The following is a 26,858-nucleotide window of genomic DNA, read 5'->3' as shown; positions in this document are numbered from 1 at the left end:
ATATTTTTTGTCCGTAACGGCCCTTTAAAATGACACATTTATTTTTTTCTGCTCCAATGTCCCTATCAGATGACATCATGTCTGCGTCTACCCGCAGTAGACAGTAAGTCTGTCAGGATGCGACGACGTTAAGATTTGGTTCAGTTAACAAAACAACTTCATTCCGTTGAAGGAAAATTAATCAGTTTTTGTTCTAATTAAGGGATCTTTAATATTAATTTTGATAATCACAGATTACTTTCCTCCAACAACAGCAAATTGCAATCTATCTTTTATTAAAAAATGCCGAAAATATTTGTGTATATTGTGTAATGATGACATAAAATAACTCAATCTCATCTCGCTTTGCATTTTACTTTTACACTTTACTTTCCAGGGATCTGCTCAGCCCTATGCAGGGGAGCCTGTATTCAAAGAAAGCCAACATGGTTGATGATGCCGCGGGTGCACACTGCCCCCTGCTGGTCTTTGTGAGTCCTGCACAAGTATTTTAGCTCCAAAACCAACAATCAGTGTGTACAGCATAAATCGTAAGGTCACTGCATTTGATATCACACCGAGTGTTCACATTTTTGCTTTTAATTCCTGCTGAAACAAATAAAACATTATACAACAAGTACTTCCGATCCAGCGATCTGATTGGTCGACTGTACATTTGGAATGTGTCCAAATCATCGTGACATCACACCCTGATCATCACCAGAAATATGACTCCGCCTTCTCAATGGGAATATATAACTGGAATTGAATCCCATATAATATGTGATATAATGTAGTTTCTACTTGTTATAGGTCTATTAAATGACCCATTTGGTGAAATCGGGTCTTTTTTGGGTCATTTTTTGGTCGCTCCGAGCACCCGTACCGTAACACCACGCATAGTCATGCACTTCAAGTGTTAGCGGCGGCTAGCATCGTTTTAACACATGATACGGTGCTAAAATCTTCAAAATACAAGAGTCCATTAATATCTTTTTCTCAGCGGATATCTTAGTTCCGACCAGACTGAGCTAGCTGAGCAGTTTAGTGTTTCTACGCGCTTTATTTATTCAGTTTGAGAAACCATCTCTAGAAAGTGATAAAACGGACCAGAAATCCTCAAAAACACAATAAATCTGTAAACGGTTGTAACTTCACAGCCGTCCTTCTGGTCTACCTGGCAACAGCACCGTAATCAGATCTGAAGACAGATATGAAAACAACTTTTGTGTGTTTGAAGCTGATCCTCCATTTCCCTGTTTGACTAGAGATGAATCCTACTTCGATCCTTCTGATTATATTCACTGGAGCTGTTTGTATTTCTGCAACAGGTGAGGCAGTTTTTTATTGGTTGTTAATGAGGACCAGAAAAAGTGTTAGAAAGTGAAAGTATGCTGAAGTATTTAAAAAAACACTTCCGTTATATATGTTAGTTGCTGAATTAAACCTCCATATATTGATGGGAAAAGACTAAATATACTAAAACAGTCGCTGTCAAATAAAGCAAAACTTAAATTGGAGATTAAAGAATACTGTAAGATTAAGAGAGACTTCATTCATTGCTTAACTTCAAGTAAATGAAAGATATGAAACCAAAGTAATTAAAACCTTTGAAATAATGTATAAAAAAAAAAAACAGGAACTGAAAATAGGTAAAGTAATGCTTGTTAACATTTAGCTTTTTGGGGGTCTGAATTTTGGGGGGAATTTTTATAAACAAGTTTTTTTTTGTGTTAAAAAATGAATAAAATTCAACATACATTTCACATTTGAGTAAAATGTTTAAGTACAGCAGAACAAAATCAAATGGTTAAGGTTGTGCTTCATGAAAATGTGTTTATATAAAGTCTTTATATAAAGTAAGAAGTCACTGAGTCAACATTTTGACACATGCTGGGTTAAAAGATTAAAATCGAGGAGCTTTGCATATTTTATCCCTTAAAGTCAAAATGTTTGTAGTACGTGTCACAAGTTATTACTGAAGTGTAAAGCATAAAAAACACAAATAGACCAAATTTTGGGGAACGATATATTCTGTAACATCGCTGCCGTCTGAAGCGTCAACGACGTGAATCGTAACCTTCTTCCAGACAGTACGGTCGAGTCTTTGAAACGTTTCCGACATTAAAAATGTTTTATCTTCGACTTTTTCAGCACCGTCCCATGAATTCAGTTTCACTTACGGATGCTATGAATCCGACGATCTGCGGGCGGACATGATACTTGATGACGACGTGGGCGGATACGTCGATTTCAACAAGGGAGAGATGGTGTGTTCGGTACCCAACCTGCCGCAATACTTGAAAGACCGCGGGAAATTCTTTTACGAAATCGCCATACGCAGCAGCGCACGCTGTCACAGCGTTTTGGGTATAGCAAAGAGAGCGGATCCCAATACTCCCAAGCGACAAGGTACTGAACTCACACAAGCTTAATATTCCATCACCAAAGAAAGTTCTGTGTTAGAACTGATTCAAACGTTCAACTATTATCATAACGCTAACAATTCTCCATTCATGGAGCAGAAGCTCCAGACGTCGTCATCTACAGCCGCTACGACGGGGAGGACGGCGTGGTCAACACCCTCTACTGTCGGGCCGCTCACTTCTACCCGCCCACCATCAACTTCACGTGGACCGTGAACGGAGCGGAGGTCACGGAGGGCGTGTCGGACCTTCGCTACCAACACGACCGCGACGGGACGTTCCACAAAATTTCGACCCTGAGGTTCACTCCTCGAGAAGGAGATTCGTATTCCTGCACGGTGGAGCATCAAGCTGAACCGCGACCTCTCACCAGGAGCTGGGGTAAGACCGCAGACTGGGTAGAAAAGTGGACGGAGCTTCTGAAAAATGAGGCCGCGATACCACCGAGTGCCACTAGAGGGTCGGCACCAAAAAAAGCCTCCATAGACTCCCATTCAAATTCTCTGGAACAATTCTCAGTCAATACAATTTGTCCGGGAGTTTTATTTGTTTCCCAGCGGTCCATCTGAAAATAATCCCGTCATTAATTAGAAAATAAGCTTTAAAAAGGTGTTTCAAGTACTGAGGGGGAATTTTTTTGTGTCATTTTAGAGCAGAAAAGCCTCTAAAAAAAAAAAAAAAAAAGCACATCATAATTAACGTAATGTTTTTTTTATTTTTTTATCCAGATTTGAAGGAAAAGAAGCAGATCAGCGTGAGTCCGGCGGCCGTGTTCTTGGGCGTGAGCCTCGTTTTGTGTCTGATGGGAATCACGATCGGAGTCTTCTTTTATAACAAGCAGCCGAACCGACCCTGAATTTTCCACTGAAGACGTCGGCCATTTTTTCCTTTATTTCTTTGCCTCTATCGTCGTTAAACGGCTTCTTTTTTTCGTCCGTTTTGTGGTTTTTGTAATTAAAAACATGAATCCTCCTGTTTGTTGTGTAACTATTTCACATACCGTGTCTGTAAGCAGGAGAACGGATTTCTTCGGGGTAGACGGGGACGTGGTAACGTTGTTTTAACGACCAGCAGTTTTGCACATGGGTGTTTTAGTTGAACATTTACTGGATCTTTTTTTTTGTTTTGTCGACAAACTTCCTGCCGATATGTGCCATATCGAATTTTCAATACGATATTTAAAAGGGATCAAATGTACAACATACTACGGTGTATATTGTTTGATGTTTTAATAAACAGTTTGACCGGTTTGGTTTTAACACATGACACGGTGCTTTAGTCCATTAATATCTTTTTTTTTCAGCGGATATCTTAGTTCCGACCAGACTGAGCTAGCTGAGCAGTTTAGTGTTTCTACGCGCTTTATTTATTCAGTTTGAGAAACGATCGCTAGAAAGCAATAAAACGGACGAGAAATCCTCTCTGTTGCTAGGGTCGTTGCTAAGGGTCGGACGACTTCCTGGAGTCGTAAACATTGCGTACGTTACATGAGAGTCTACTGACGTAGACTCCAGTCCAGTCGTTAGTCATACCCCGTATGTTGCCATGGAAACGGAGATCGCGCAAACAAGAAAGTTTTATACTTTGAGAAACATGTTGATTACGTATTTCATTCAGTCGGTAACTCGTGGTGTCACAAGCAGACGTTCCGCAAAAAAGACGTTGATTCGACATGACTTAAAGCAACATTTCTTTTTCATAGTGTCAACAAACAAATCCCTATTTCTGCTTAAATGAATAATCAACTAAAAAAGGAATATAAAAATGTTAAATTTCATTAAAATCACGGGGTTTCTGGTGGACGGGGATATCAGTCTACTGCTATTATGTGACGATATTGAGGCGACATGTCGAGACGTGATTTCACACGTCAGCAACTTTTATCCCGGTGGGACCAAATTCAACAAATTACCAAGATAAGGGTCAAGAAATAAGTATATACTTTGTTCTCCAACATACAATCAATAAAAAAAAAAACCTGTAAAATCCACGTAAACAAACAAAAAACTTGACTTTACATAATAAATCTGTAACTTTTAAAACATCCAGATTTCTTATTGTTTACAAATAACTTCACAGCCATCCTTCTAGTCTACCCGGCAACAGCAGTGTAATCACATCTGATGACATATGATTGGCTGCTCAACAACTGTTGTTTGAAACCGATATTCCATTTCAAACCCTGTTTGACTGGAAATGAATCCGACTTCGATCCTTCTGATTATATTCACTGGAGCTGTTTGTATTTCTGCAACAGGTGAGGCAGTTTTTTATTGGTTGTTAATGAGGACCAGAAAAAGTATTCGAAAGTGAAAGTATACTGAAGTATTTAAAAAACCCACTTCAGTTATATATGTTTGTTGCTGAAGTAAACCTCCATATATTGATGGGAAAAGACTTAATATACTAAAACAGTCGCTGTCAAATAAAGCAAAACTTAAATGAGAGATTAAAGATGCTGTAAGATTAAGAGAGACTTCATTCATATGTTTATTGCTTAACTTCAAGTAAATGAAAGATATGAAACCAAAGCAATTAAAACCTTTGCGCTAATGTATATAAAAAAAAAACAAGAACTGAAAATAGGTAAAGTAATGTATGTTAACATTTAGCTTTTTGGGGGACTGAATTTTGCGGGCAATTTTTATAAACATGTTTCTTTGTGTTGACAAATTAAAAAAAATACTTAAATTCAATATACATTTCACATTTGAGTAAAATGTTTAACTACAGCAGAAAAAAAGTCAAATGGTTACAGTTGTGCTACATGAAAATGTGTTTATATAAAGTTTTTATATAAAGTAAGAAGTCATGAGTCAGCATTTTGAGCTTTGCATATTTTATCCCTTAAAGTCAAAATGTTTGTAGTACGTGTCACAAGTTATTACTGAAGTGTAAAGCATAAAAAAGACAAATAAAACATATTTTGGGGAACGATATATTCTGTAACATCGCTGCCGTCTGAAGCGTCAACGACGTGAATCGTAACCTTCTTCCAGACAGTACGGTCGAGTCTTTGAACCGTTTCCAACATTAAAAATGTTTTATTTTCTACTTTTTCAGCACCGTCCCATGAATTCAGCTACGCCTACGGATGCTATGAATCCGAGGATGTACGGATGGACATTATTGTTGACGACGACGTGGCCGCATATGCCGATTTCAACAAGGGAGAGATGGTGTATTCGGTACCCAACCTGCCGCAATACGTGAAAGACCGCGGGAAAATCGTTTTTGAAATCGCCAAATTCAACCTCGCAGAATTTCACATCACTTTGGGTGTAGTAAAGAAAGCGGATCCCAATACTCCCAAGCGACAAGGTACTGAACTCACACAAGCTTAATATTCCATCACCAAAGAAAGTTCTGTGTTAGAACTGATTCAAACGTTCAACTATTATCATAACGCTAACAATTCTCCATTCATGGAGCAGAAGCTCCAGACGTCTTCATCTACAGCCGCTACGACGGGGAGGACGGCGTGGTCAACACCCTCTACTGTCGGGCCGCTCACTTCTACCCGCCCACCATCAACTTCACGTGGACCGTGAACGGAGCGGAGGTCACGGAGGGCGTGTCGGACCTTCGCTACCGACACGACCGCGACGGGACGTTCCACAAAATTTCGACCCTGAGGTTCACTCCTCGAGAAGGAGATTCGTATTCCTGCACGGTGGAGCATCAAGCTGCACCGCGACCTCTCACCAGGAGCTGGGGTAAGACCGCAGACTGGGTAGAAAAGTGGACGGAGCTTCTGAAAAATGAGGCCGCGATACCACCGAGTGCCACTAGAGGGTCGGCACCAAAAAAAGCCTCCATAGGCTCCCATTCAACTTCTCTGGAACAATTCTCAGTCAATACAATTTGTCCGGGAGTTTTATTTGTTTCCCAGCGGTCCATCTGAAAATAATCCCGTCATTAATTAGAAAATAAGCTTTAAAAAGGTGTTTCAAGTACTGAGGGGGAATTTTTTTGTGTCATTTTAGAGCAGAAAAGCCTCTAAAAAAAAAAAAGCACATCATAATTAACGTAATGTTTTTTTTATTTTTTTATCCAGATTTGAAGGAAAAGAAGCAGATCAGCGTGAGTCCGGCGGCCGTGTTCTTGGGCGTGAGCCTCGTTTTGTGTCTGATGGGAATCACGATCGGAGTCTTCTTTTATAACAAGCAGCCGAACCGACCCTGAATTTTCCACTGAAGACGTCGGCCATTTTTTCCTTTATTTCTTTGCCTCTATCGTCGTTAAACGGCTTCTTTTTTTCGTCTGTTTTGTGGTTTTTGTCAGTAAAAACATGAATCCTCCTGTTTGTTGTGTAACTATTTCACATACCGTGTCTGTAAGCAGGAGAACGGATTTCTTCGGGGTAGACGGGGACGTGGTAACGTTGTTTTAACGACCAGCAGTTTTGCACATGGGTGTTTTAGTTGAACATTTACTGGATCTTTTTTTTTGTTTTGTCGACAAACTTCCTGCCGATATGTGCCATATCGAATTTTCAATACGATATTTAAAAGGGATCAAATGTACAACATACTACGGTGTATATTGTTTGATGTTTTAATAAACAGTTTGACCGGTTTGGTTTTAACACATGACACGGTGCTTTAGTCCATTAATATCTTTTTTTTTCAGCGGATATCTTAGTTCCGACCAGACTGAGCTAGCTGAGCAGTTTAGTGTTTCTACGCGCTTTATTTATTCAGTTTGAGAAACGATCGCTAGAAAGCAATAAAACGGACGAGAAATCCTCTCTGTTGCTAGGGTCGTTGCTAAGGGTCGGACGACTTCCTGGAGTCGTAAACATTGCGTACGTTACATGAGAGTCTACTGACGTAGACTCCAGTCCAGTCGTTAGTCATACCCCGTATGTTGCCATGGAAACGGAGATCGCGCAAACAAGAAAGTTTTATACTTTGAGAAACATGTTGATTACGTATTTCATTCAGTCGGTAACTCGTGGTGTCACAAGCAGACGTTCCGCAAAAAAGACGTTGATTCGACATGACTTAAAGCAACATTTCTTTTTCATAGTGTCAACAAACAAATCCCTATTTCTGCTTAAATGAATAATCAACTAAAAAAGGAATATAAAAATGTTAAATTTCATTAAAATCACGGGGTTTCTGGTGGACGGGGATATCAGTCTTCTGCTATTATGTGACGATATTGAGGCGACATGCCGAGACGTGATTTCACACGTCAGCAACTTTTATCCCGGTGGGACCAAATTCAACAAATTACCAAGATAAGGGTCAAGAAATAAGTATATACTTTGTTCTCCAACTTTGTTCTCTTTTTCAATAAAAAAAAACCCTGTAAAATCCACGTAAACAAACAAAAAACTTGACTTTACATAATAAATCTGTAACTTTTAAAACATCCAGATTTCTTATTGTTTACAAATAACTTCACAGCCATCCTTCTAGTCTACCCGGCAACAGCAGTGTAATCACATCTGATGACATATGATTGGCTGCTCAACAACTGTTGTTTGAAACCGATATTCCATTTCAAACCCTGTTTGACTGGAAATGAATCCGACTTCGATCCTTCTGATTATATTCACTGGAGCTGTTTGTATTTCTGCAACAGGTGAGGCAGTTTTTTATTGGTTGTTAATGAGGACCAGAAAAAGTATTCGAAAGTGAAAGTATACTGAAGTATTTAAAAAACCCACTTCAGTTATATATGTTTGTTGCTGAAGTAAACCTCCATATATTGATGGGAAAAGACTTAATATACTAAAACAGTCGCTGTCAAATAAAGCAAAACTTAAATGAGAGATTAAAGATGCTGTAAGATTAAGAGAGACTTCATTCATATGTTTATTGCTTAACTTCAAGTAAATGAAAGATATGAAACCAAAGCAATTAAAACCTTTGCGCTAATGTATATAAAAAAAACAACAAGAACTGAAAATAGGTAAAGTAATGTATGTTAACATTTAGCTTTTTGGGGGACTGAATTTTGCGGGCAATTTTTATAAACATGTTTCTTTGTGTTGACAAATTAAAAAAAATACTTAAATTCAATATACATTTCACATTTGAGTAAAATGTTTAACTACAGCAGAAAAAAAGTCAAATGGTTACAGTTGTGCTACATGAAAATGTGTTTATATAAAGTTTTTATATAAAGTAAGAAGTCATGAGTCAGCATTTTGAGCTTTGCATATTTTATCCCTTAAAGTCAAAATGTTTGTAGTACGTGTCACAAGTTATTACTGAAGTGTAAAGCATAAAAAAGACAAATAAAACATATTTTGGGGAACGATATATTCTGTAACATCGCTGCCGTCTGAAGCGTCAACGACGTGAATCGTAACCTTCTTCCAGACAGTATGGTCGAGTCTTTGAACCGTTTCCAACATTAAAAATGTTTTATTTTCTACTTTTTCAGCACCGTCCCATGAATTCAGCTACGCCTACGGATGCTATGAATCCGAGGATGTACGGATGGACATTATTGTTGACGACGACGTGGCCGCATATGCCGATTTCAACAAGGGAGAGATGGTGTATTCGGTACCCAACCTGCCGCAATACGTGAAAGACCGCGGGAAAATCGTTTTTGAAATCGCCAAATTCAACCTCGCAGAATTTCACATCACTTTGGGTGTAGTAAAGAAAGCGGATCCCGATACTCCCAAGCGACAAGGTACTGAACTCACACAAGCTTAATATTCCATCACCAAAGAAAGTTCTGTGTTAGAACTGATTCAAACGTTCAACTATTATCATAACGCTAACAATTCTCCATTCATGGAGCAGAAGCTCCAGACGTCTTCATCTACAGCCGCTACGACGGGGAGGACGGCGTGGTCAACACCCTCTACTGTCGGGCCGCTCACTTCTACCCGCCCACCATCAACTTCACGTGGACCGTGAACGGAGCGGAGGTCACGGAGGGCGTGTCGGACCTTCGCTACCGACACGACCGCGACGGGACGTTCCACAAAATTTCGACCCTGAGGTTCACTCCTCGAGAAGGAGATTCGTATTCCTGCACGGTGGAGCATCAAGCTGAACCGCGACCTCTCACCAGGAGCTGGGGTAAGACCGCAGACTGGGTAGAAAAGTGGACGGAGCTTCTGAAAAATGAGGCCGCGATACCACCGAGTGCCACTAGAGGGTCGGCACCAAAAAAAGCCTCCATAGACTCCCATTCAACTTCTCTGGAACAATTCTCAGTCAATACAATTTGTCCGGGAGTTTTATTTGTCTCCCAGCGGTCCATCTGAAAATAATCCCGTCATTAATTAGAAAATAAGCTTTAAAAAGGTGTTTCAAGTACTGAGGAGGAATTTTTTTGTGTCATTTTAGAGCAGAAAAGCCTCTAAAAAAAAAAAAAAAGCACATCATAATTAACGTAATGTTTTTTTTATTTTTTTATCCAGATTTGAAGGAAAAGAAGCAGATCAGCGTGAGTCCGGTGGCCGTGTTCTTGGGCGTGAGCCTCGTTTTGTGTCTGATGGGAATCACGATCGGAGTCTTCTTTTATAACAAGCAGCCGATCTGATGCCTCACTGAGGATGTGCCGCATCGTCAAAATTCACAACGCTATTGGTGGAATTTTTTTGCGTTTCTGCTGACATAAAACGTCGACACTTATTTCGTTTAAGCTTTATGTTCAGGCCGATGAATAAAAACATATATTTTAAGTATTTCGCCGTGCCATGAAGCATATAAGAATATTGTACCAACAATATCCTAAAATATCTTGTTGTTATTTCATGGCCATATCGTTATGATGTCTGGAGAACTTGTTATCAGTTAATGGCAGTTTTGAATTCAGAGGACGTGATGGAGTTTTCTAAGTTTGTATTGTATTATTTTGCCTATTCTTGTTTGCTGTTTGATAAAGAAATCGTCATTGGGTGACGTGTCCGTGTTTTTATACGGTCGACAGGTGGAAGTTCTCGTGAGCCGTAAAGCCGGCAATGAATTTAGTTAACGTTGAAACTCGGGAAATCTTTTACAATTCAGTAAAAATAAAATTACCACGCACATAGTTAGTCCCACTTTAGGATTAACTGTAAAATAAAATTTAAAAAAAAAGCAAACCAAATGAAAACAATAATCTATTAGAAAAAAAGTCGTTGTTGTTCCAATCTGTCAATATGAAAGGCATTCATGGACGTTTTCATGTTTTACTGTTTTACAGGTGTAAAAGTGTAATTTCAACGTGGTGTTTTAACACCAATCAACAACAAAAAAAGACCCTTTGATGTCAAACAGAAAGCACCTCTCTATAACATCACTTACAAAATATGACAACATATATCATGTCATTATATTTTAATAGCACGCAACCTAAACCATCACTTGCCATCCTTCTGGTCTGCCAGACAACAGCAGTGTAATCACATGTTGATTATGGACGTGAATGCTGTCGTGTGTGTTTTGGTGCCGATCCTCCACCGTAAACCTGTTCGACTGTGTTTGGAGATGGCGCCGGCCGCGATCCTCCCGATTCTATTCACCTTAGCTGTTTGTACGGTGGCAAGTAAGGCGATTTTTGTTTTTAATGGGCTTTTTATGAGGATCAAAGATAGCGTTAAGTTAAAGTATGCGGTAGGATTTGAAAAGAACTTTGGGAATTTTTAGCTGCTTAAGTGAAACCCATGTGTTGATGGGTTAAAAGAGTTGCTGCCAACGAAAGTAAAACCAAGTGTTGGAAAGTGAAAGTATGCTGTTGGATTCAAAAACAACTTTTAGAGGTTAGTTGCTTAAGTTTACGTTACTGTTGTCGGTATTTCTAACAACATACTTTTAAAAGGAAGTTTTTTTTAAACATATCTCTTTACTTTAACCTTTAACTAGCTTCTCCTGAAGCTCTCTTGCACTTGCCTGCACTTTGAATTTTAAAATGTATATTGCTTTATTTTATATTTTAACTCTAGTTGTGTTTAATTAGATGCATTTGATGTCTTTTCTAAATGTTTTGATGTTCCTATTTATGTGAAGCACTGCGTGTGCTTTTCTTGCCATAAAGCACTTTGAGCTGCATTTCTTGTATGAAAGTTGGTATGCAAATAAAGTTTATTATTATTATTAGATACAAATAGATAAAGTAATGTATATTTACTTTTTGCTTTTTTTGGGGGGGGGGGGGGGTTTATAAACAAGTTGGACCAATGTTTTTTGGTGTTTACAAATGAATTAGTGTTTAAAATTACATTTTAGTTTTGAATATGAAGTTTAAGTTCAGCAGCACATTATTATCATAATCATTATTAGTCATAACAATGTTTTATCTTCTACTTTTTCAGCACCGTCCCATGAATTCAGGTACTCTTACGCATGCTACGAATCCAACGATGTGCGGGTGGACTTTGTTGTTGACGATGACGTGGGCGCATACGTTGATTTCAACAAGGAAGAGATCGTGTGGTCGGTACGCGACCTGCCAAAATATGTAAAACACAAAAAGAAATGCGTTTTTGCAATCGCCAAATTCAGCCTCGCACAATGTCACAGCACTTTGGGTGTAGCAAAGAAAGCGGATCCCAATACTCCCAAGCGACAAGGTACTGAACTCACACAAGCTTAATATTCCATCACCAAAGAAAGTTCTGTGTTAGAACTGATTCAAACGTTCAACTATTATCATAACGCTAACAATTCTCCATTCATGGAGCAGAAGCTCCAGACGTCTTCATCTACAGCCGCTACGACGGGGAGGACGGCGTGGTCAACACCCTCTACTGTCGGGCCGCTCACTTCTACCCGCCCACCATCAACTTCACGTGGACCGTGAACGGAGCGGAGGTCACGGAGGGCGTGTCGGACCTTCGCTACCGACACGACCGCGACGGGACGTTCCACAAAATTTCGACCCTGAGGTTCACTCCTCGAGAAGGAGATTCGTATTCCTGCACGGTGGAGCATCAAGCTGCACCGCGACCTCTCACCAGGAGCTGGGGTAAGACCGCAGACTGGGTAGAAAAGTGGACGAAGCTTCCGAAAAATGAGGCCGCGATACCACCGAGTGCCACTAGAGGGGCGGCACCAAAAAAAGCCTCCATAGACTCCCATTCAACTTCTCTGGAACAATTCTCAGTCAATACAATTTGTCCGGGAGTTTTATTTGTTTCCCAGCGGTCCATCTGAAAATAATCCCGTCATTAATTAGAAAATAAGCTTTAAAAAGGTGTTTCAAGTATTTAAGGGGAATTTTTTTGTATCATTTTAGAGCAGAAAAGCCTCTAAAAAAAAAAAGCACATCATAATTGACGTAATGTTTTTTTAATTTTTTTATCCAGAGTTGAAGGAAAAGAAGCAGATCAGCGTGAGTCCGGCGGCCGTGTTCTTGGGCGTGAGCCTCGTTTTGTGTCTGATGGGAATCACGATCGGAGTCTTCTTTTATAACAAGCAGCCGAACCGACCCTGAATTTTCCACTGAAGACGTCGGCCATTTTTTCCTTTATTTCTTTGCCTCTATCGTCGTTAAACGGCTTCTTTTTTTCGTCTGTTTTGTGGTTTTTGTCAGTAAAAACATGAATCCTCCTGTTTGTTGTGTAACTATTTCACATACCGTGTCTGTAAGCAGGAGAACGGATTTCTTCGGGGTAGACGGGGACGTGGTAACGTTGTTTTAACGACCAGCAGTTTTGCACATGGGTGTTTTAGTTGAACATTTACTGGATCTTTTTTTTTGTTTTGTCGACAAACTTCCTGCCGATATGTGCCATATCGAATTTTCAATACGATATTTAAAAGGGATCAAATGTACAACATACTACGGTGTATATTGTTTGATGTTTTAATAAACAGTTTGACCGGTTTGGTTTTAACACATGACACGGTGCTTTAGTCCATTAATATCTTTTTTTTTCAGCGGATATCTTAGTTCCGACCAGACTGAGCTAGCTGAGCAGTTTAGTGTTTCTACGCGCTTTATTTATTCAGTTTGAGAAACGATCGCTAGAAAGCAATAAAACGGACGAGAAATCCTCTCTGTTGCTAGGGTCGTTGCTAAGGGTCGGACGACTTCCTGGAGTCGTAAACATTGCGTACGTTACATGAGAGTCTACTGACGTAGACTCCAGTCCAGTCGTTAGTCATACCCCGTATGTTGCCATGGAAACGGAGATCGCGCAAACAAGAAAGTTTTATACTTTGAGAAACATGTTGATTACGTATTTCATTCAGTCGGTAACTCGTGGTGTCACAAGCAGACGTTCCGCAAAAAAGACGTTGATTCGACATGACTTAAAGCAACATTTCTTTTTCATAGTGTCAACAAACAAATCCCTATTTCTGCTTAAATGAATAATCAACTAAAAAAGGAATATAAAAATGTTAAATTTCATTAAAATCACGGGGTTTCTGGTGGACGGGGATATCAGTCTTCTGCTATTATGTGACGATATTGAGGCGACATGTCGAGACGTGATTTCACACGTCAGCAACTTTTATCCCGGTGGGACCAAATTCAACAAATTACCAAGATAAGGGTCAAGAAATAAGTATATACTTTGTTCTCCAACATACAATCAATAAAAAAAAAAAACCTGTAAAATCCACGTAAACAAACAAAAAACTTTACTTTACATAATAAATCTGTAACTTTTAAAACATCCAGATTTCTTATTGTTTACAAATAACTTCACAGCCATCCTTCAAGTCTACCCGGCAACAGCAGTGTAATCACATCTGATGACATATGATTGGCTGCTCAACAACTGTTGTTTGAAACCGATATTCCATTTCAAACCCTGTTTGACTGGAAATGAATCCGACTTCGATCCTTCTGATTATATTCACTGGAGCTGTTTGTATTTCTGCAACAGGTGAGGCAGTTTTTTATTGGTTGTTAATGAGGACCAGAAAAAGTATTCGAAAGTGAAAGTATACTGAAGTATTTTAAAAAAAAAACACTTCAGTTATATATGTTAGTTGCTGAAGTAAACCTCCATATATTGATGGGAAAAGACTTAATATACTAAAACAGTCGCTGTCAAATAAAGCAAAACTTAAATTGGAGATTAAAGATACTGTAAGATTAAGAGAGACTTCATTCATATGTTTATTGCTTAACTTCAAGTAAATGAAAGATATGAAACCAAAGTAATTAAAACCTTTGAGCTAATGTATATTAAAAAAACAACAAGAACTGAAAATAGGTAAAGTAATGTATGTTAACATTTAGCTTTTTGGGGGACTGAATTTTGGGGGGAATTTTTATAAACAAGTTTTTTTTTGTGTTAAAAATTAATTAAATTCAAAATACATTTCACATTTGAGTAAAATGTTTAAGTACAGCAGAACAAAATCAAATGGTTAAGGTTGTGCTTCATGAAAATGTGTTTATATAAAGTCTTTATATAAAGTAAGAAGTCACTGAGTCAACATTTTGACACATGCTGGGTTAGAAGATTAAAATCGAGGAGCTTTGCATATTTTATCCCTTAAAGTCAAAATATTTGTAGTACGTGTCACAAGTTATTACTGAAGTGTAAAGCATAAAAAACACAAATAAAACAAATTTTGGGGAACGATATATTCTGTAACATCGCTGCCGTCTGAAGCGTCAACGACGTGAATCGTAACCTTCTTCCAGACAGTACGGTCGAGTCTTTGAAACGTTTCCGTCATTAAAAATGTTTTATTTTCTACTTTTTCAGCACCGTCCCATGAATTCAGCTACACTTACGGATGCTATGAATCTGAGGATGTACGGATGGACATTATTGTTGACGACGACGTGGCCGTATATGTGGATTTCAAAAAGGGAGAGATGGTGTATTCGGTACCCAACGTGCCGCAATACGTGAAAGACCACGGGAAAATCGTTTTGGAAATCGCCAAATTCAGCCTCGCACAATGTCACAGCACTTTGGGTGTAGTAAAGAAAGCGGACCCCGATCCTCCCATGCGACAAGGTACTGAACTCACACAAGCTTAATATTCCATCACCAAAGAAAGTTCTGTGTTAGAACTGATTCAAACGTTCAACTATTATCATAACGCTAACAATTCTCCATTCATGGAGCAGAAGCTCCAGACGTCTTCATCTACAGCCGCTACGACGGGGAGGACGGCGTGGTCAACACCCTCTACTGTCGGGCCGCTCACTTCTACCCGCCCACCATCAACTTCACGTGGACCGTGAACGGAGCGGAGGTCACGGAGGGCGTGTCGGACCTTCGCTACCGACACGACCGCGACGGGACGTTCCACAAAATTTCGACCCTGAGGTTCACTCCTCGAGAAGGAGATTCGTATTCCTGCACGGTGGAGCATCAAGCTGCACCACGACCTCTCACCAGGAGCTGGGGTAAGACCGCAGACTGGGTAGAAAAGTGGACGGAGCTTCTGAAAAATGAGGCCGCGATACCACCGAGTGCCACTAGAGGGTCGGCACCAAAAAAAGCCTCCATAGACTCCCATTCAACTTCTCTGGAACAATTCTCAGTCAATACAATTTGTCCGGGAGTTTTATTTGTTTCCCAGCGGTCCATCTGAAAATAATCCCGTCATTAATTAGAAAATAAGCTTCAAAAAGGTGTTTCAAGTACTGAGGGGGAATTTTTTTGTGTCATTTTAGAGCAGAAAAGCCTCTAAAAAAAAAAAGCACATCATAACTGACGTAATGTTTTTTTAATTTTTTTATCCAGATTTGAAGGAAAAGAAGCAGATCAGCGTGAGTCCGGCGGCCGTGTTCTTGGGCGTGAGCCTCATTTTGTGTCTGATGGGAATCACGATCGGAGTCTTCTTTTATAACAAGCAGCCGAACCGACCCTGAATTTTCCACTGAAGACGTCGGCCATTTTTTCCTTTATTTCTTTGCCTCTATCGTCGTTAAACGGCTTCTTTTTTTCGTCTGTTTTGTGGTTTTTGTCAGTAAAAACATGAATCCTCCTGTTTGTTGTGTAACTATTTCACATACCGTGTCTGTAAGCAGGAGAACGGATTTCTTCGGGGTAGACGGGGACGTGGTAACGTTGTTTTAACGACCAGCAGTTTTGCACATGGGTGTTTTAGTTGAACATTTACTGGATCTTTTTTTTTGTTTTGTCGACAAACTTCCTGCCGATATGTGCCATATCGAATTTTCAATACGATATTTAAAAGGGATCAAATGTACAACATACTACGGTGTATATTGTTTGATGTTTTAATAAACAGTTTGACCGGTTTGGTTTTAACACATGACACGGTGCTTTAGTCCATTAATATCTTTTTTTTTCAGCGGATATCTTAGTTCCGACCAGACTGAGCTAGCTGAGCAGTTTAGTGTTTCTACGCGCTTTATTTATTCAGTTTGAGAAACGATCGCTAGAAAGCAATAAAACGGACGAGAAATCCTCTCTGTTGCTAGGGTCGTTGCTAAGGGTCGGACGACTTCCTGGAGTCGTAAACATTGCGTACGTTACATGAGAGTCTACTGACGTAGACTCCAGTCCAGTCGTTAGTCATACCCCGTATGTTGCCATGGAAACGGAGATCGCGCAAACAAGAAAGTTTTATACTTTGAGAAACATGTTGATTACGTATTTCATTCAGTCGGTAACTCGTGGTGTCACAAGCAGACGTTCCGCAAAAAAGACGTTGATTCGACATGACTTAAAGCAACATTTCTTTTTCACAGTGTCAACAAACAAATCCCTATTTCTGCTTAAATGAATAATCAACTAAAAAAGGAATATAAAAATGTTAAATTTCATTAAAATCACGGGGTTTCTGGTGGACGGGGATATCAGTCTACTGCTATTATGTGACGATATTGAGGCGACATGTCGAGACGTGATTTCACACGTCAGCAACTTTTATCCCGGTGGGACCATATTCAACAAATTACCAAGATAAGGGTCAAGAAATAAGTATATACTTTGTTCTCCAACATACAATCAATAAAAAAAAAAACCTGTAAAATCCACGTAAACAAACAAAAAACTTGACTTTACATAATAAATCTGTAACTTTTAAAACATCCAGATTTCTTATTGTTTACAAATAACTTCACAGCCATCCTTCTAGTCTACCCGGCAACAGCAGTGTAATCACATCTGATGACATATGATTGGCTGCTCAACAACTGTTGTTTGAAACCGATATTCCATTTCAAACCCTGTTTGACTGGAAATGAATCCGACTTCGATCCTTCTGATTATATTCACTGGAGCTGTTTGTATTTCTGCAACAGGTGAGGCAGTTTTTTATTGGTTGTTAATGAGGACCAGAAAAAGTATTCGAAAGTGAAAGTATACTGAAGTATTTAAAAAACCCACTTCAGTTATATATGTTAGTTGCTGAAGTAAACCTCCATATATTGATGGGAAAAGACTTAATATACTAAAACAGTCGCTGTCAAATAAAGCAAAACTTAAATGAGAGATTAAAGATGCTGTAAGATTAAGAGAGACTTCATTCATATGTTTATTGCTTAACTTCAAGTAAATGAAAGATATGAAACCAAAGCAATTAAAACCTTTGAGCTAATGTATATTAAAAAAACAACAAGAACTGAAAATAGGTAAAGTAATGTATGTTAACATTTAGCTTTTTGGGGGACTGAATTTTGCGGGCAATTTTTATAAACATGTTTCTTTGTGTTGACAAATTAAAAAAAATACTTAAATTCAATATACATTTCACATTTGAGTAAAATGTTTAACTACAGCAGAAAAAAAGTCAAATGGTTACAGTTGTGCTACATGAAAATGTGTTTATATAAAGTTTTTATATAAAGTAAGAAGTCATGAGTCAGCATTTTGAGCTTTGCATATTTTATCCCTTAAAGTCAAAATATTTGTAGTACGTGTCACAAGTTATTACTGAAGTGTAAAGCATAAAAAACACAAATAAAACAAATTTTGGGGAACGATATATTCTGTAACATCGCTGCCGTCTGAAGCGTCAACGACGTGAATCGTAACCTTCTTCCAGACAGTACGGTCGAGTCTTTGAAACGTTTCCGTCATTAAAAATGTTTTATTTTCTACTTTTTCAGCACCGTCCCATGAATTCAGCTACACTTACGGATGCTATGAATCTGAGGATGTACGGATGGACATTATTGTTGACGACGACGTGGCCGTATATGTGGATTTCAAAAAGGGAGAGATGGTGTATTCGGTACCCAACGTGCCGCAATACGTGAAAGACCACGGGAAAATCGTTTTGGAAATCGCCAAATTCAGCCTCGCACAATGTCACAGCACTTTGGGTGTAGTAAAGAAAGCGGACCCCGATCCTCCCATGCGACAAGGTACTGAACTCACACAAGCTTAATATTCCATCACCAAAGAAAGTTCTGTGTTAGAACTGATTCAAACGTTCAACTATTATCATAACGCTAACAATTCTCCATTCATGGAGCAGAAGCTCCAGACGTCTTCATCTACAGCCGCTACGACGGGGAGGACGGCGTGGTCAACACCCTCTACTGTCGGGCCGCTCACTTCTACCCGCCCACCATCAACTTCACGTGGACCGTGAACGGAGCGGAGGTCACGGAGGGCGTGTCGGACCTTCGCTACCGACACGACCGCGACGGGACGTTCCACAAAATTTCGACCCTGAGGTTCACTCCTCGAGAAGGAGATTCGTATTCCTGCACGGTGGAGCATCAAGCTGCACCACGACCTCTCACCAGGAGCTGGGGTAAGACCGCAGACTGGGTAGAAAAGTGGACGGAGCTTCTGAAAAATGAGGCCGCGATACCACCGAGTGCCACTAGAGGGTCGGCACCAAAAAAAGCCTCCATAGACTCCCATTCAACTTCTCTGGAACAATTCTCAGTCAATACAATTTGTCCGGGAGTTTTATTTGTTTCCCAGCGGTCCATCTGAAAATAATCCCGTCATTAATTAGAAAATAAGCTTCAAAAAGGTGTTTCAAGTACTGAGGGGGAATTTTTTTGTGTCATTTTAGAGCAGAAAAGCCTCTAAAAAAAAAAAGCACATCATAACTGACGTAATGTTTTTTTAATTTTTTTATCCAGATTTGAAGGAAAAGAAGCAGATCAGCGTGAGTCCGGCGGCCGTGTTCTTGGGCGTGAGCCTCATTTTGTGTCTGATGGGAATCACGATCGGAGTCTTCTTTTATAACAAGCAGCCGAACCGACCCTGAATTTTCCACTGAAGACGTCGGCCATTTTTTCCTTTATTTCTTTGCCTCTATCGTCGTTAAACGGCTTCTTTTTTTCGTCTGTTTTGTGGTTTTTGTCAGTAAAAACATGAATCCTCCTGTTTGTTGTGTAACTATTTCACATACCGTGTCTGTAAGCAGGAGAACGGATTTCTTCGGGGTAGACGGGGACGTGGTAACGTTGTTTTAACGACCAGCAGTTTTGCACATGGGTGTTTTAGTTGAACATTTACTGGATCTTTTTTTTTGTTTTGTCGACAAACTTCCTGCCGATATGTGCCATATCGAATTTTCAATACGATATTTAAAAGGGATCAAATGTACAACATACTACGGTGTATATTGTTTGATGTTTTAATAAACAGTTTGACCGGTTTGGTTTTAACACATGACACGGTGCTTTAGTCCATTAATATCTTTTTTTTTCAGCGGATATCTTAGTTCCGACCAGACTGAGCTAGCTGAGCAGTTTAGTGTTTCTACGCGCTTTATTTATTCAGTTTGAGAAACGATCGCTAGAAAGCAATAAAACGGACGAGAAATCCTCTCTGTTGCTAGGGTCGTTGCTAAGGGTCGGACGACTTCCTGGAGTCGTAAACATTGCGTACGTTACATGAGAGTCTACTGACGTAGACTCCAGTCCAGTCGTTAGTCATACCCCGTATGTTGCCATGGAAACGGAGATCGCGCAAACAAGAAAGTTTTATACTTTGAGAAACATGTTGATTACGTATTTCATTCAGTCGGTAACTCGTGGTGTCACAAGCAGACGTTCCGCAAAAAAGACGTTGATTCGACATGACTTAAAGCAACATTTCTTTTTCACAGTGTCAACAAACAAATCCCTATTTCTGCTTAAATGAATAATCAACTAAAAAAGGAATATAAAAATGTTAAATTTCATTAAAATCACGGGGTTTCTGGTGGACGGGGATATCAGTCTACTGCTATTATGTGACGATATTGAGGCGACATGTCGAGACGTGATTTCACACGTCAGCAACTTTTATCCCGGTGGGACCATATTCAACAAATTACCAAGATAAGGGTCAAGAAATAAGTATATACTTTGTTCTCCAACATACAATCAATAAAAAAAAAAACCTGTAAAATCCACGTAAACAAACAAAAAACTTGACTTTACATAATAAATCTGTAACTTTTAAAACATCCAGATTTCTTATTGTTTACAAATAACTTCACAGCCATCCTTCTAGTCTACCCGGCAACAGCAGTGTAATCACATCTGATGACATATGATTGGCTGCTCAACAACTGTTGTTTGAAACCGATATTCCATTTCAAACCCTGTTTGACTGGAAATGAATCCGACTTCGATCCTTCTGATTATATTCACTGGAGCTGTTTGTATTTCTGCAACAGGTGAGGCAGTTTTTTATTGGTTGTTAATGAGGACCAGAAAAAGTATTCGAAAGTGAAAGTATACTGAAGTATTTAAAAAACCCACTTCAGTTATATATGTTAGTTGCTGAAGTAAACCTCCATATATTGATGGGAAAAGACTTAATATACTAAAACAGTCGCTGTCAAATAAAGCAAAACTTAAATGAGAGATTAAAGATGCTGTAAGATTAAGAGAGACTTCATTCATATGTTTATTGCTTAACTTCAAGTAAATGAAAGATATGAAACCAAAGCAATTAAAACCTTTGAGCTAATGTATATTAAAAAAACAACAAGAACTGAAAATAGGTAAAGTAATGTATGTTAACATTTAGCTTTTTGGGGGACTGAATTTTGCGGGCAATTTTTATAAACATGTTTCTTTGTGTTGACAAATTAAAAAAAATACTTAAATTCAATATACATTTCACATTTGAGTAAAATGTTTAACTACAGCAGAAAAAAAGTCAAATGGTTACAGTTGTGCTACATGAAAATGTGTTTATATAAAGTTTTTATATAAAGTAAGAAGTCATGAGTCAGCATTTTGAGCTTTGCATATTTTATCCCTTAAAGTCAAAATATTTGTAGTACGTGTCACAAGTTATTACTGAAGTGTAAAGCATAAAAAACACAAATAAAACAAATTTTGGGGAACGATATATTCTGTAACATCGCTGCCGTCTGAAGCGTCAACGACGTGAATCGTAACCTTCTTCCAGACAGTACGGTCGAGTCTTTGAAACGTTTCCGTCATTAAAAATGTTTTATTTTCTACTTTTTCAGCACCGTCCCATGAATTCAGCTACACTTACGGATGCTATGAATCTGAGGATGTACGGATGGACATTATTGTTGACGACGACGTGGCCGTATATGTGGATTTCAAAAAGGGAGAGATGGTGTATTCGGTACCCAACGTGCCGCAATACGTGAAAGACCACGGGAAAATCGTTTTGGAAATCGCCAAATTCAGCCTCGCACAATGTCACAGCACTTTGGGTGTAGTAAAGAAAGCGGACCCCGATCCTCCCATGCGACAAGGTACTGAACTCACACAAGCTTAATATTCCATCACCAAAGAAAGTTCTGTGTTAGAACTGATTCAAACGTTCAACTATTATCATAACGCTAACAATTCTCCATTCATGGAGCAGAAGCTCCAGACGTCTTCATCTACAGCCGCTACGACGGGGAGGACGGCGTGGTCAACACCCTCTACTGTCGGGCCGCTCACTTCTACCCGCCCACCATCAACTTCACGTGGACCGTGAACGGAGCGGAGGTCACGGAGGGCGTGTCGGACCTTCGCTACCGACACGACCGCGACGGGACGTTCCACAAAATTTCGACCCTGAGGTTCACTCCTCGAGAAGGAGATTCGTATTCCTGCACGGTGGAGCATCAAGCTGCACCACGACCTCTCACCAGGAGCTGGGGTAAGACCGCAGACTGGGTAGAAAAGTGGACGGAGCTTCTGAAAAATGAGGCCGCGATACCACCGAGTGCCACTAGAGGGTCGGCACCAAAAAAAGCCTCCATAGACTCCCATTCAACTTCTCTGGAACAATTCTCAGTCAATACAATTTGTCCGGGAGTTTTATTTGTTTCCCAGCGGTCCATCTGAAAATAATCCCGTCATTAATTAGAAAATAAGCTTCAAAAAGGTGTTTCAAGTACTGAGGGGGAATTTTTTTGTGTCATTTTAGAGCAGAAAAGCCTCTAAAAAAAAAAAGCACATCATAACTGACGTAATGTTTTTTTAATTTTTTTATCCAGATTTGAAGGAAAAGAAGCAGATCAGCGTGAGTCCGGCGGCCGTGTTCTTGGGCGTGAGCCTCATTTTGTGTCTGATGGGAATCACGATCGGAGTCTTCTTTTATAACAAGCAGCCGAACCGACCCTGAATTTTCCACTGAAGACGTCGGCCATTTTTTCCTTTATTTCTTTGCCTCTATCGTCGTTAAACGGCTTCTTTTTTTCGTCTGTTTTGTGGTTTTTGTCAGTAAAAACATGAATCCTCCTGTTTGTTGTGTAACTATTTCACATACCGTGTCTGTAAGCAGGAGAACGGATTTCTTCGGGGTAGACGGGGACGTGGTAACGTTGTTTTAACGACCAGCAGTTTTGCACATGGGTGTTTTAGTTGAACATTTACTGGATCTTTTTTTTTGTTTTGTCGACAAACTTCCTGCCGATATGTGCCATATCGAATTTTCAATACGATATTTAAAAGGGATCAAATGTACAACATACTACGGTGTATATTGTTTGATGTTTTAATAAACAGTTTGACCGGTTTGGTTTTAACACATGACACGGTGCTTTAGTCCATTAATATCTTTTTTTTTCAGCGGATATCTTAGTTCCGACCAGACTGAGCTAGCTGAGCAGTTTAGTGTTTCTACGCGCTTTATTTATTCAGTTTGAGAAACGATCGCTAGAAAGCAATAAAACGGACGAGAAATCCTCTCTGTTGCTAGGGTCGTTGCTAAGGGTCGGACGACTTCCTGGAGTCGTAAACATTGCGTACGTTACATGAGAGTCTACTGACGTAGACTCCAGTCCAGTCGTTAGTCATACCCCGTATGTTGCCATGGAAACGGAGATCGCGCAAACAAGAAAGTTTTATACTTTGAGAAACATGTTGATTACGTATTTCATTCAGTCGGTAACTCGTGGTGTCACAAGCAGACGTTCCGCAAAAAAGACGTTGATTCGACATGACTTAAAGCAACATTTCTTTTTCACAGTGTCAACAAACAAATCCCTATTTCTGCTTAAATGAATAATCAACTAAAAAAGGAATATAAAAATGTTAAATTTCATTAAAATCACGGGGTTTCTGGTGGACGGGGATATCAGTCTACTGCTATTATGTGACGATATTGAGGCGACATGTCGAGACGTGATTTCACACGTCAGCAACTTTTATCCCGGTGGGACCATATTCAACAAATTACCAAGATAAGGGTCAAGAAATAAGTATATACTTTGTTCTCCAACATACAATCAATAAAAAAAAAAACCTGTAAAATCCACGTAAACAAACAAAAAACTTGACTTTACATAATAAATCTGTAACTTTTAAAACATCCAGATTTCTTATTGTTTACAAATAACTTCACAGCCATCCTTCTAGTCTACCCGGCAACAGCAGTGTAATCACATCTGATGACATATGATTGGCTGCTCAACAACTGTTGTTTGAAACCGATATTCCATTTCAAACCCTGTTTGACTGGAAATGAATCCGACTTCGATCCTTCTGATTATATTCACTGGAGCTGTTTGTATTTCTGCAACAGGTGAGGCAGTTTTTTATTGGTTGTTAATGAGGACCAGAAAAAGTATTCGAAAGTGAAAGTATACTGAAGTATTTAAAAAACCCACTTCAGTTATATATGTTAGTTGCTGAAGTAAACCTCCATATATTGATGGGAAAAGACTTAATATACTAAAACAGTCGCTGTCAAATAAAGCAAAACTTAAATGAGAGATTAAAGATGCTGTAAGATTAAGAGAGACTTCATTCATATGTTTATTGCTTAACTTCAAGTAAATGAAAGATATGAAACCAAAGCAATTAAAACCTTTGAGCTAATGTATATTAAAAAAACAACAAGAACTGAAAATAGGTAAAGTAATGTATGTTAACATTTAGCTTTTTGGGGGACTGAATTTTGCGGGCAATTTTTATAAACATGTTTCTTTGTGTTGACAAATTAAAAAAAATACTTAAATTCAATATACATTTCACATTTGAGTAAAATGTTTAACTACAGCAGAAAAAAAGTCAAATGGTTACAGTTGTGCTACATGAAAATGTGTTTATATAAAGTTTTTATATAAAGTAAGAAGTCATGAGTCAGCATTTTGAGCTTTGCATATTTTATCCCTTAAAGTCAAAATGTTTGTAGTACGTGTCACAAGTTATTACTGAAGTGTAAAGCATAAAAAAGACAAATAAAACATATTTTGGGGAACGATATATTCTGTAACATCGCTGCCGTCTGAAGCGTCAACGACGTGAATCGTAACCTTCTTCCAGACAGTACGGTCGAGTCTTTGAACCGTTTCCAACATTAAAAATGTTTTATTTTCTACTTTTTCAGCACCGTCCCATGAATTCAGCTACGCCTACGGATGCTATGAATCCGAGGATGTACGGATGGACATTATTGTTGACGACGACGTGGCCGCATATGGCGATTTCAACAAGGGAGAGATGGTGTATTCGGTACCCAACCTGCCGCAATACGTGAAAGACCGCGGGAAAATCGTTTTTGAAATCGCCAAATTCAACCTCGCAGAATTTCACATCACTTTGGGTGTAGTAAAGAGAGCGGATCCCAATACTCCCAAGCGACAAGGTACTGAACTCACACAAGCTTAATATTCCATCACCAAAGAAAGTTCTGTGTTAGAACTGATTCAAACGTTCAACTATTATCATAACGCTAACAATTCTCCATTCATGGAGCAGAAGCTCCAGACGTCTTCATCTACAGCCGCTACGACGGGGAGGACGGCGTGGTCAACACCCTCTACTGTCGGGCCGCTCACTTCTACCCGCCCACCATCAACTTCACGTGGACCGTGAACGGAGCGGAGGTCACGGAGGGCGTGTCGGACCTTCGCTACCGACACGACCGCGACGGGACGTTCCACAAAATTTCGACCCTGAGGTTCACTCCTCGAGAAGGAGATTCGTATTCCTGCACGGTGGAGCATCAAGCTGCACCGCGACCTCTCACCAGGAGCTGGGGTAAGACCGCAGACTGGGTAGAAAAGTGGACAGAGCTTCTGAAAAATGAGGCCGCGATACCACCGAGTGCCACTAGAGGGTCGGCACCAAAAAAAGCCTCCATAGACTCCCATTCAAATTCTCTGGAACAATTCTCAGTCAATACAATTTGTCCGGGAGTTTTATTTGTCTCCCAGCGGTCCATCTGAAAATAATCCCGTCATTAATTAGAAAATAAGCTTTAAAAAGGTGTTTCAAGTACTGAGGAGGAATTTTTTTGTGTCATTTTAGAGCAGAAAAGCCTCTAAAAAAAAAAAAAAAGCACATAAAAAATGACGTAATGTTTTTTGTTTTTTTTATCCAGATTTGAAGGAAAAGAAGCAGATCAGCGTGAGTTCGGCGGCCGTGTTCTTGGGCGTGAGCCTCGTTTTGTGTCTGATGGGAATCACGATCGGAGTCTTCTTTTATAACAAGCAGCCGATCTGATGCCTCACTGAGGATGTGCCGCATCGTCAAAATTCACAACGCTACTGGTGGAATTTTTTTGCGTTTCTGCTGACATAAAACGTCGACACTTATTTCGTTTAAGCTTTATGTTCAGGCCGATGAATAAAAACATATGTTTGAAGTATTTCGCCGTGCCATTAAGCATATAAGAATATTGTACCAACAATATCCTAAAATATCTTGTTGTTATTTCATGGCCATATCGTTATGATGTCTGGAGAACTTGTTATCAGTTAATGGCAGTTTTGAATTCAGAGGACGTGATGGAGTTTTCTAAGTTTGTATTGTATTATTTTGCCTATTCTTGTTTGCTGTTTGATAAAGAAATCGTCATTGGGTGACGTGTCCGTGTTTTTATACGGTCGACAGGTGGAAGTTCTCGTGAGCCGTAAAGCCGGCAATGAATTTAGTTAACGTTGAAACTCGGGAAATCTTTTACAATTCAGTAAAAATAAAATTACCACGCACATAGTTAGTCCCACTTTAGGATTAACTGTAAAATAAAATTCCCACTCACCACTTTCAGTAGATATTTCTACACATACTCTGAATGGATTTATTTAAATTCATAAAAGTTAATAATATAATTAAACCAATATATTCATATATACATATGCAATAAACTCCAACATGAAGTATTGTTTTACTTGCAGTAACCTCGGTTTCACCTCATGATGTCACCAACACGTTTCTTTTTTT

General features: G+C 39.3%; 7 protein-coding genes across 10 annotated transcripts; all 7 read left to right on the top strand.

Annotated features, from left to right (window-relative positions):
• The first annotated feature begins 1,244 nt into the window (after positions 1-1,244).
• Positions 1,245-3,671, top strand: LOC138210499 (H-2 class II histocompatibility antigen, A-S alpha chain-like). Its single transcript, XM_069169678.1, has 4 exons — positions 1,245-1,310; positions 2,134-2,391; positions 2,505-2,786; positions 3,134-3,671. The coding sequence occupies exons 1-4, from the start codon at positions 1,250-1,252 to the stop codon at positions 3,259-3,261; spliced, it is 729 nt and encodes a 242-aa protein (XP_069025779.1). The 5' UTR covers positions 1,245-1,249; the 3' UTR covers positions 3,262-3,671.
• Positions 3,672-4,568: 897 nt separating this feature from the next.
• LOC138210494 (H-2 class II histocompatibility antigen, A-S alpha chain-like) lies at positions 4,569-6,997 on the top strand. Its single transcript, XM_069169672.1, has 4 exons — positions 4,569-4,662; positions 5,469-5,726; positions 5,840-6,121; positions 6,463-6,997. The coding sequence occupies exons 1-4, from the start codon at positions 4,602-4,604 to the stop codon at positions 6,588-6,590; spliced, it is 729 nt and encodes a 242-aa protein (XP_069025773.1). The 5' UTR covers positions 4,569-4,601; the 3' UTR covers positions 6,591-6,997.
• A 906-nt stretch (positions 6,998-7,903) lies between these two features.
• LOC138210524 (H-2 class II histocompatibility antigen, E-U alpha chain-like) lies at positions 7,904-13,204 on the top strand. 4 transcript variants are annotated; one of them, XM_069169720.1, is made up of 4 exons: positions 7,904-7,997; positions 8,805-9,062; positions 9,176-9,457; positions 12,670-13,204. In XM_069169720.1, exons 1-4 carry the CDS (start codon positions 7,937-7,939, stop codon positions 12,795-12,797), a joined length of 729 nt encoding a protein of 242 aa, XP_069025821.1. In that variant the 5' UTR covers positions 7,904-7,936; the 3' UTR covers positions 12,798-13,204. The 4 variants fall into 4 exon arrangements, with proteins under 4 accessions (XP_069025821.1, XP_069025824.1, XP_069025822.1 ...); XM_069169723.1 differs by lacking the exon at positions 12,670-13,204 and adding an exon at positions 9,802-10,282; XM_069169721.1 differs by lacking the exons at positions 7,904-7,997; positions 8,805-9,062; positions 9,176-9,457 and adding exons at positions 10,852-10,910; positions 11,677-11,934; positions 12,048-12,329.
• Positions 13,205-14,124: 920 nt separating this feature from the next.
• Positions 14,125-16,561, top strand: LOC138210498 (H-2 class II histocompatibility antigen, A-S alpha chain-like). Its single transcript, XM_069169677.1, has 4 exons — positions 14,125-14,199; positions 15,034-15,291; positions 15,405-15,686; positions 16,027-16,561. Exons 1-4 carry the CDS (start codon positions 14,139-14,141, stop codon positions 16,152-16,154), a joined length of 729 nt encoding a protein of 242 aa, XP_069025778.1. The 5' UTR covers positions 14,125-14,138; the 3' UTR covers positions 16,155-16,561.
• Positions 16,562-17,461: 900 nt separating this feature from the next.
• Positions 17,462-19,890, top strand: LOC138210497 (H-2 class II histocompatibility antigen, A-S alpha chain-like). Its single transcript, XM_069169676.1, has 4 exons — positions 17,462-17,555; positions 18,363-18,620; positions 18,734-19,015; positions 19,356-19,890. The coding sequence occupies exons 1-4, from the start codon at positions 17,495-17,497 to the stop codon at positions 19,481-19,483; spliced, it is 729 nt and encodes a 242-aa protein (XP_069025777.1). The 5' UTR covers positions 17,462-17,494; the 3' UTR covers positions 19,484-19,890.
• A 900-nt stretch (positions 19,891-20,790) lies between these two features.
• On the top strand, positions 20,791-23,219 carry LOC138210496 (H-2 class II histocompatibility antigen, A-S alpha chain-like). Its single transcript, XM_069169674.1, has 4 exons — positions 20,791-20,884; positions 21,692-21,949; positions 22,063-22,344; positions 22,685-23,219. Exons 1-4 carry the CDS (start codon positions 20,824-20,826, stop codon positions 22,810-22,812), a joined length of 729 nt encoding a protein of 242 aa, XP_069025775.1. The 5' UTR covers positions 20,791-20,823; the 3' UTR covers positions 22,813-23,219.
• An 888-nt stretch (positions 23,220-24,107) lies between these two features.
• LOC138210495 (H-2 class II histocompatibility antigen, A-S alpha chain-like) lies at positions 24,108-26,497 on the top strand. Its single transcript, XM_069169673.1, has 4 exons — positions 24,108-24,213; positions 25,021-25,278; positions 25,392-25,673; positions 26,017-26,497. The coding sequence occupies exons 1-4, from the start codon at positions 24,153-24,155 to the stop codon at positions 26,136-26,138; spliced, it is 723 nt and encodes a 240-aa protein (XP_069025774.1). The 5' UTR covers positions 24,108-24,152; the 3' UTR covers positions 26,139-26,497.
• Positions 26,498-26,858: the final 361 nt, after the last annotated feature.

This window comes from Embiotoca jacksoni, unplaced genomic scaffold (assembly GCF_022577435.1).
Source record: "Embiotoca jacksoni isolate LCO1_2020_lvr unplaced genomic scaffold, fEmbJac1.0.p SCAF_46, whole genome shotgun sequence".
NCBI lineage: Eukaryota > Metazoa > Chordata > Actinopteri > Embiotocidae > Embiotoca > Embiotoca jacksoni.
The sequence above is the reverse complement of the archived record's forward strand: the minus strand, read 5'-3'. Positions and strand labels throughout refer to the sequence as shown.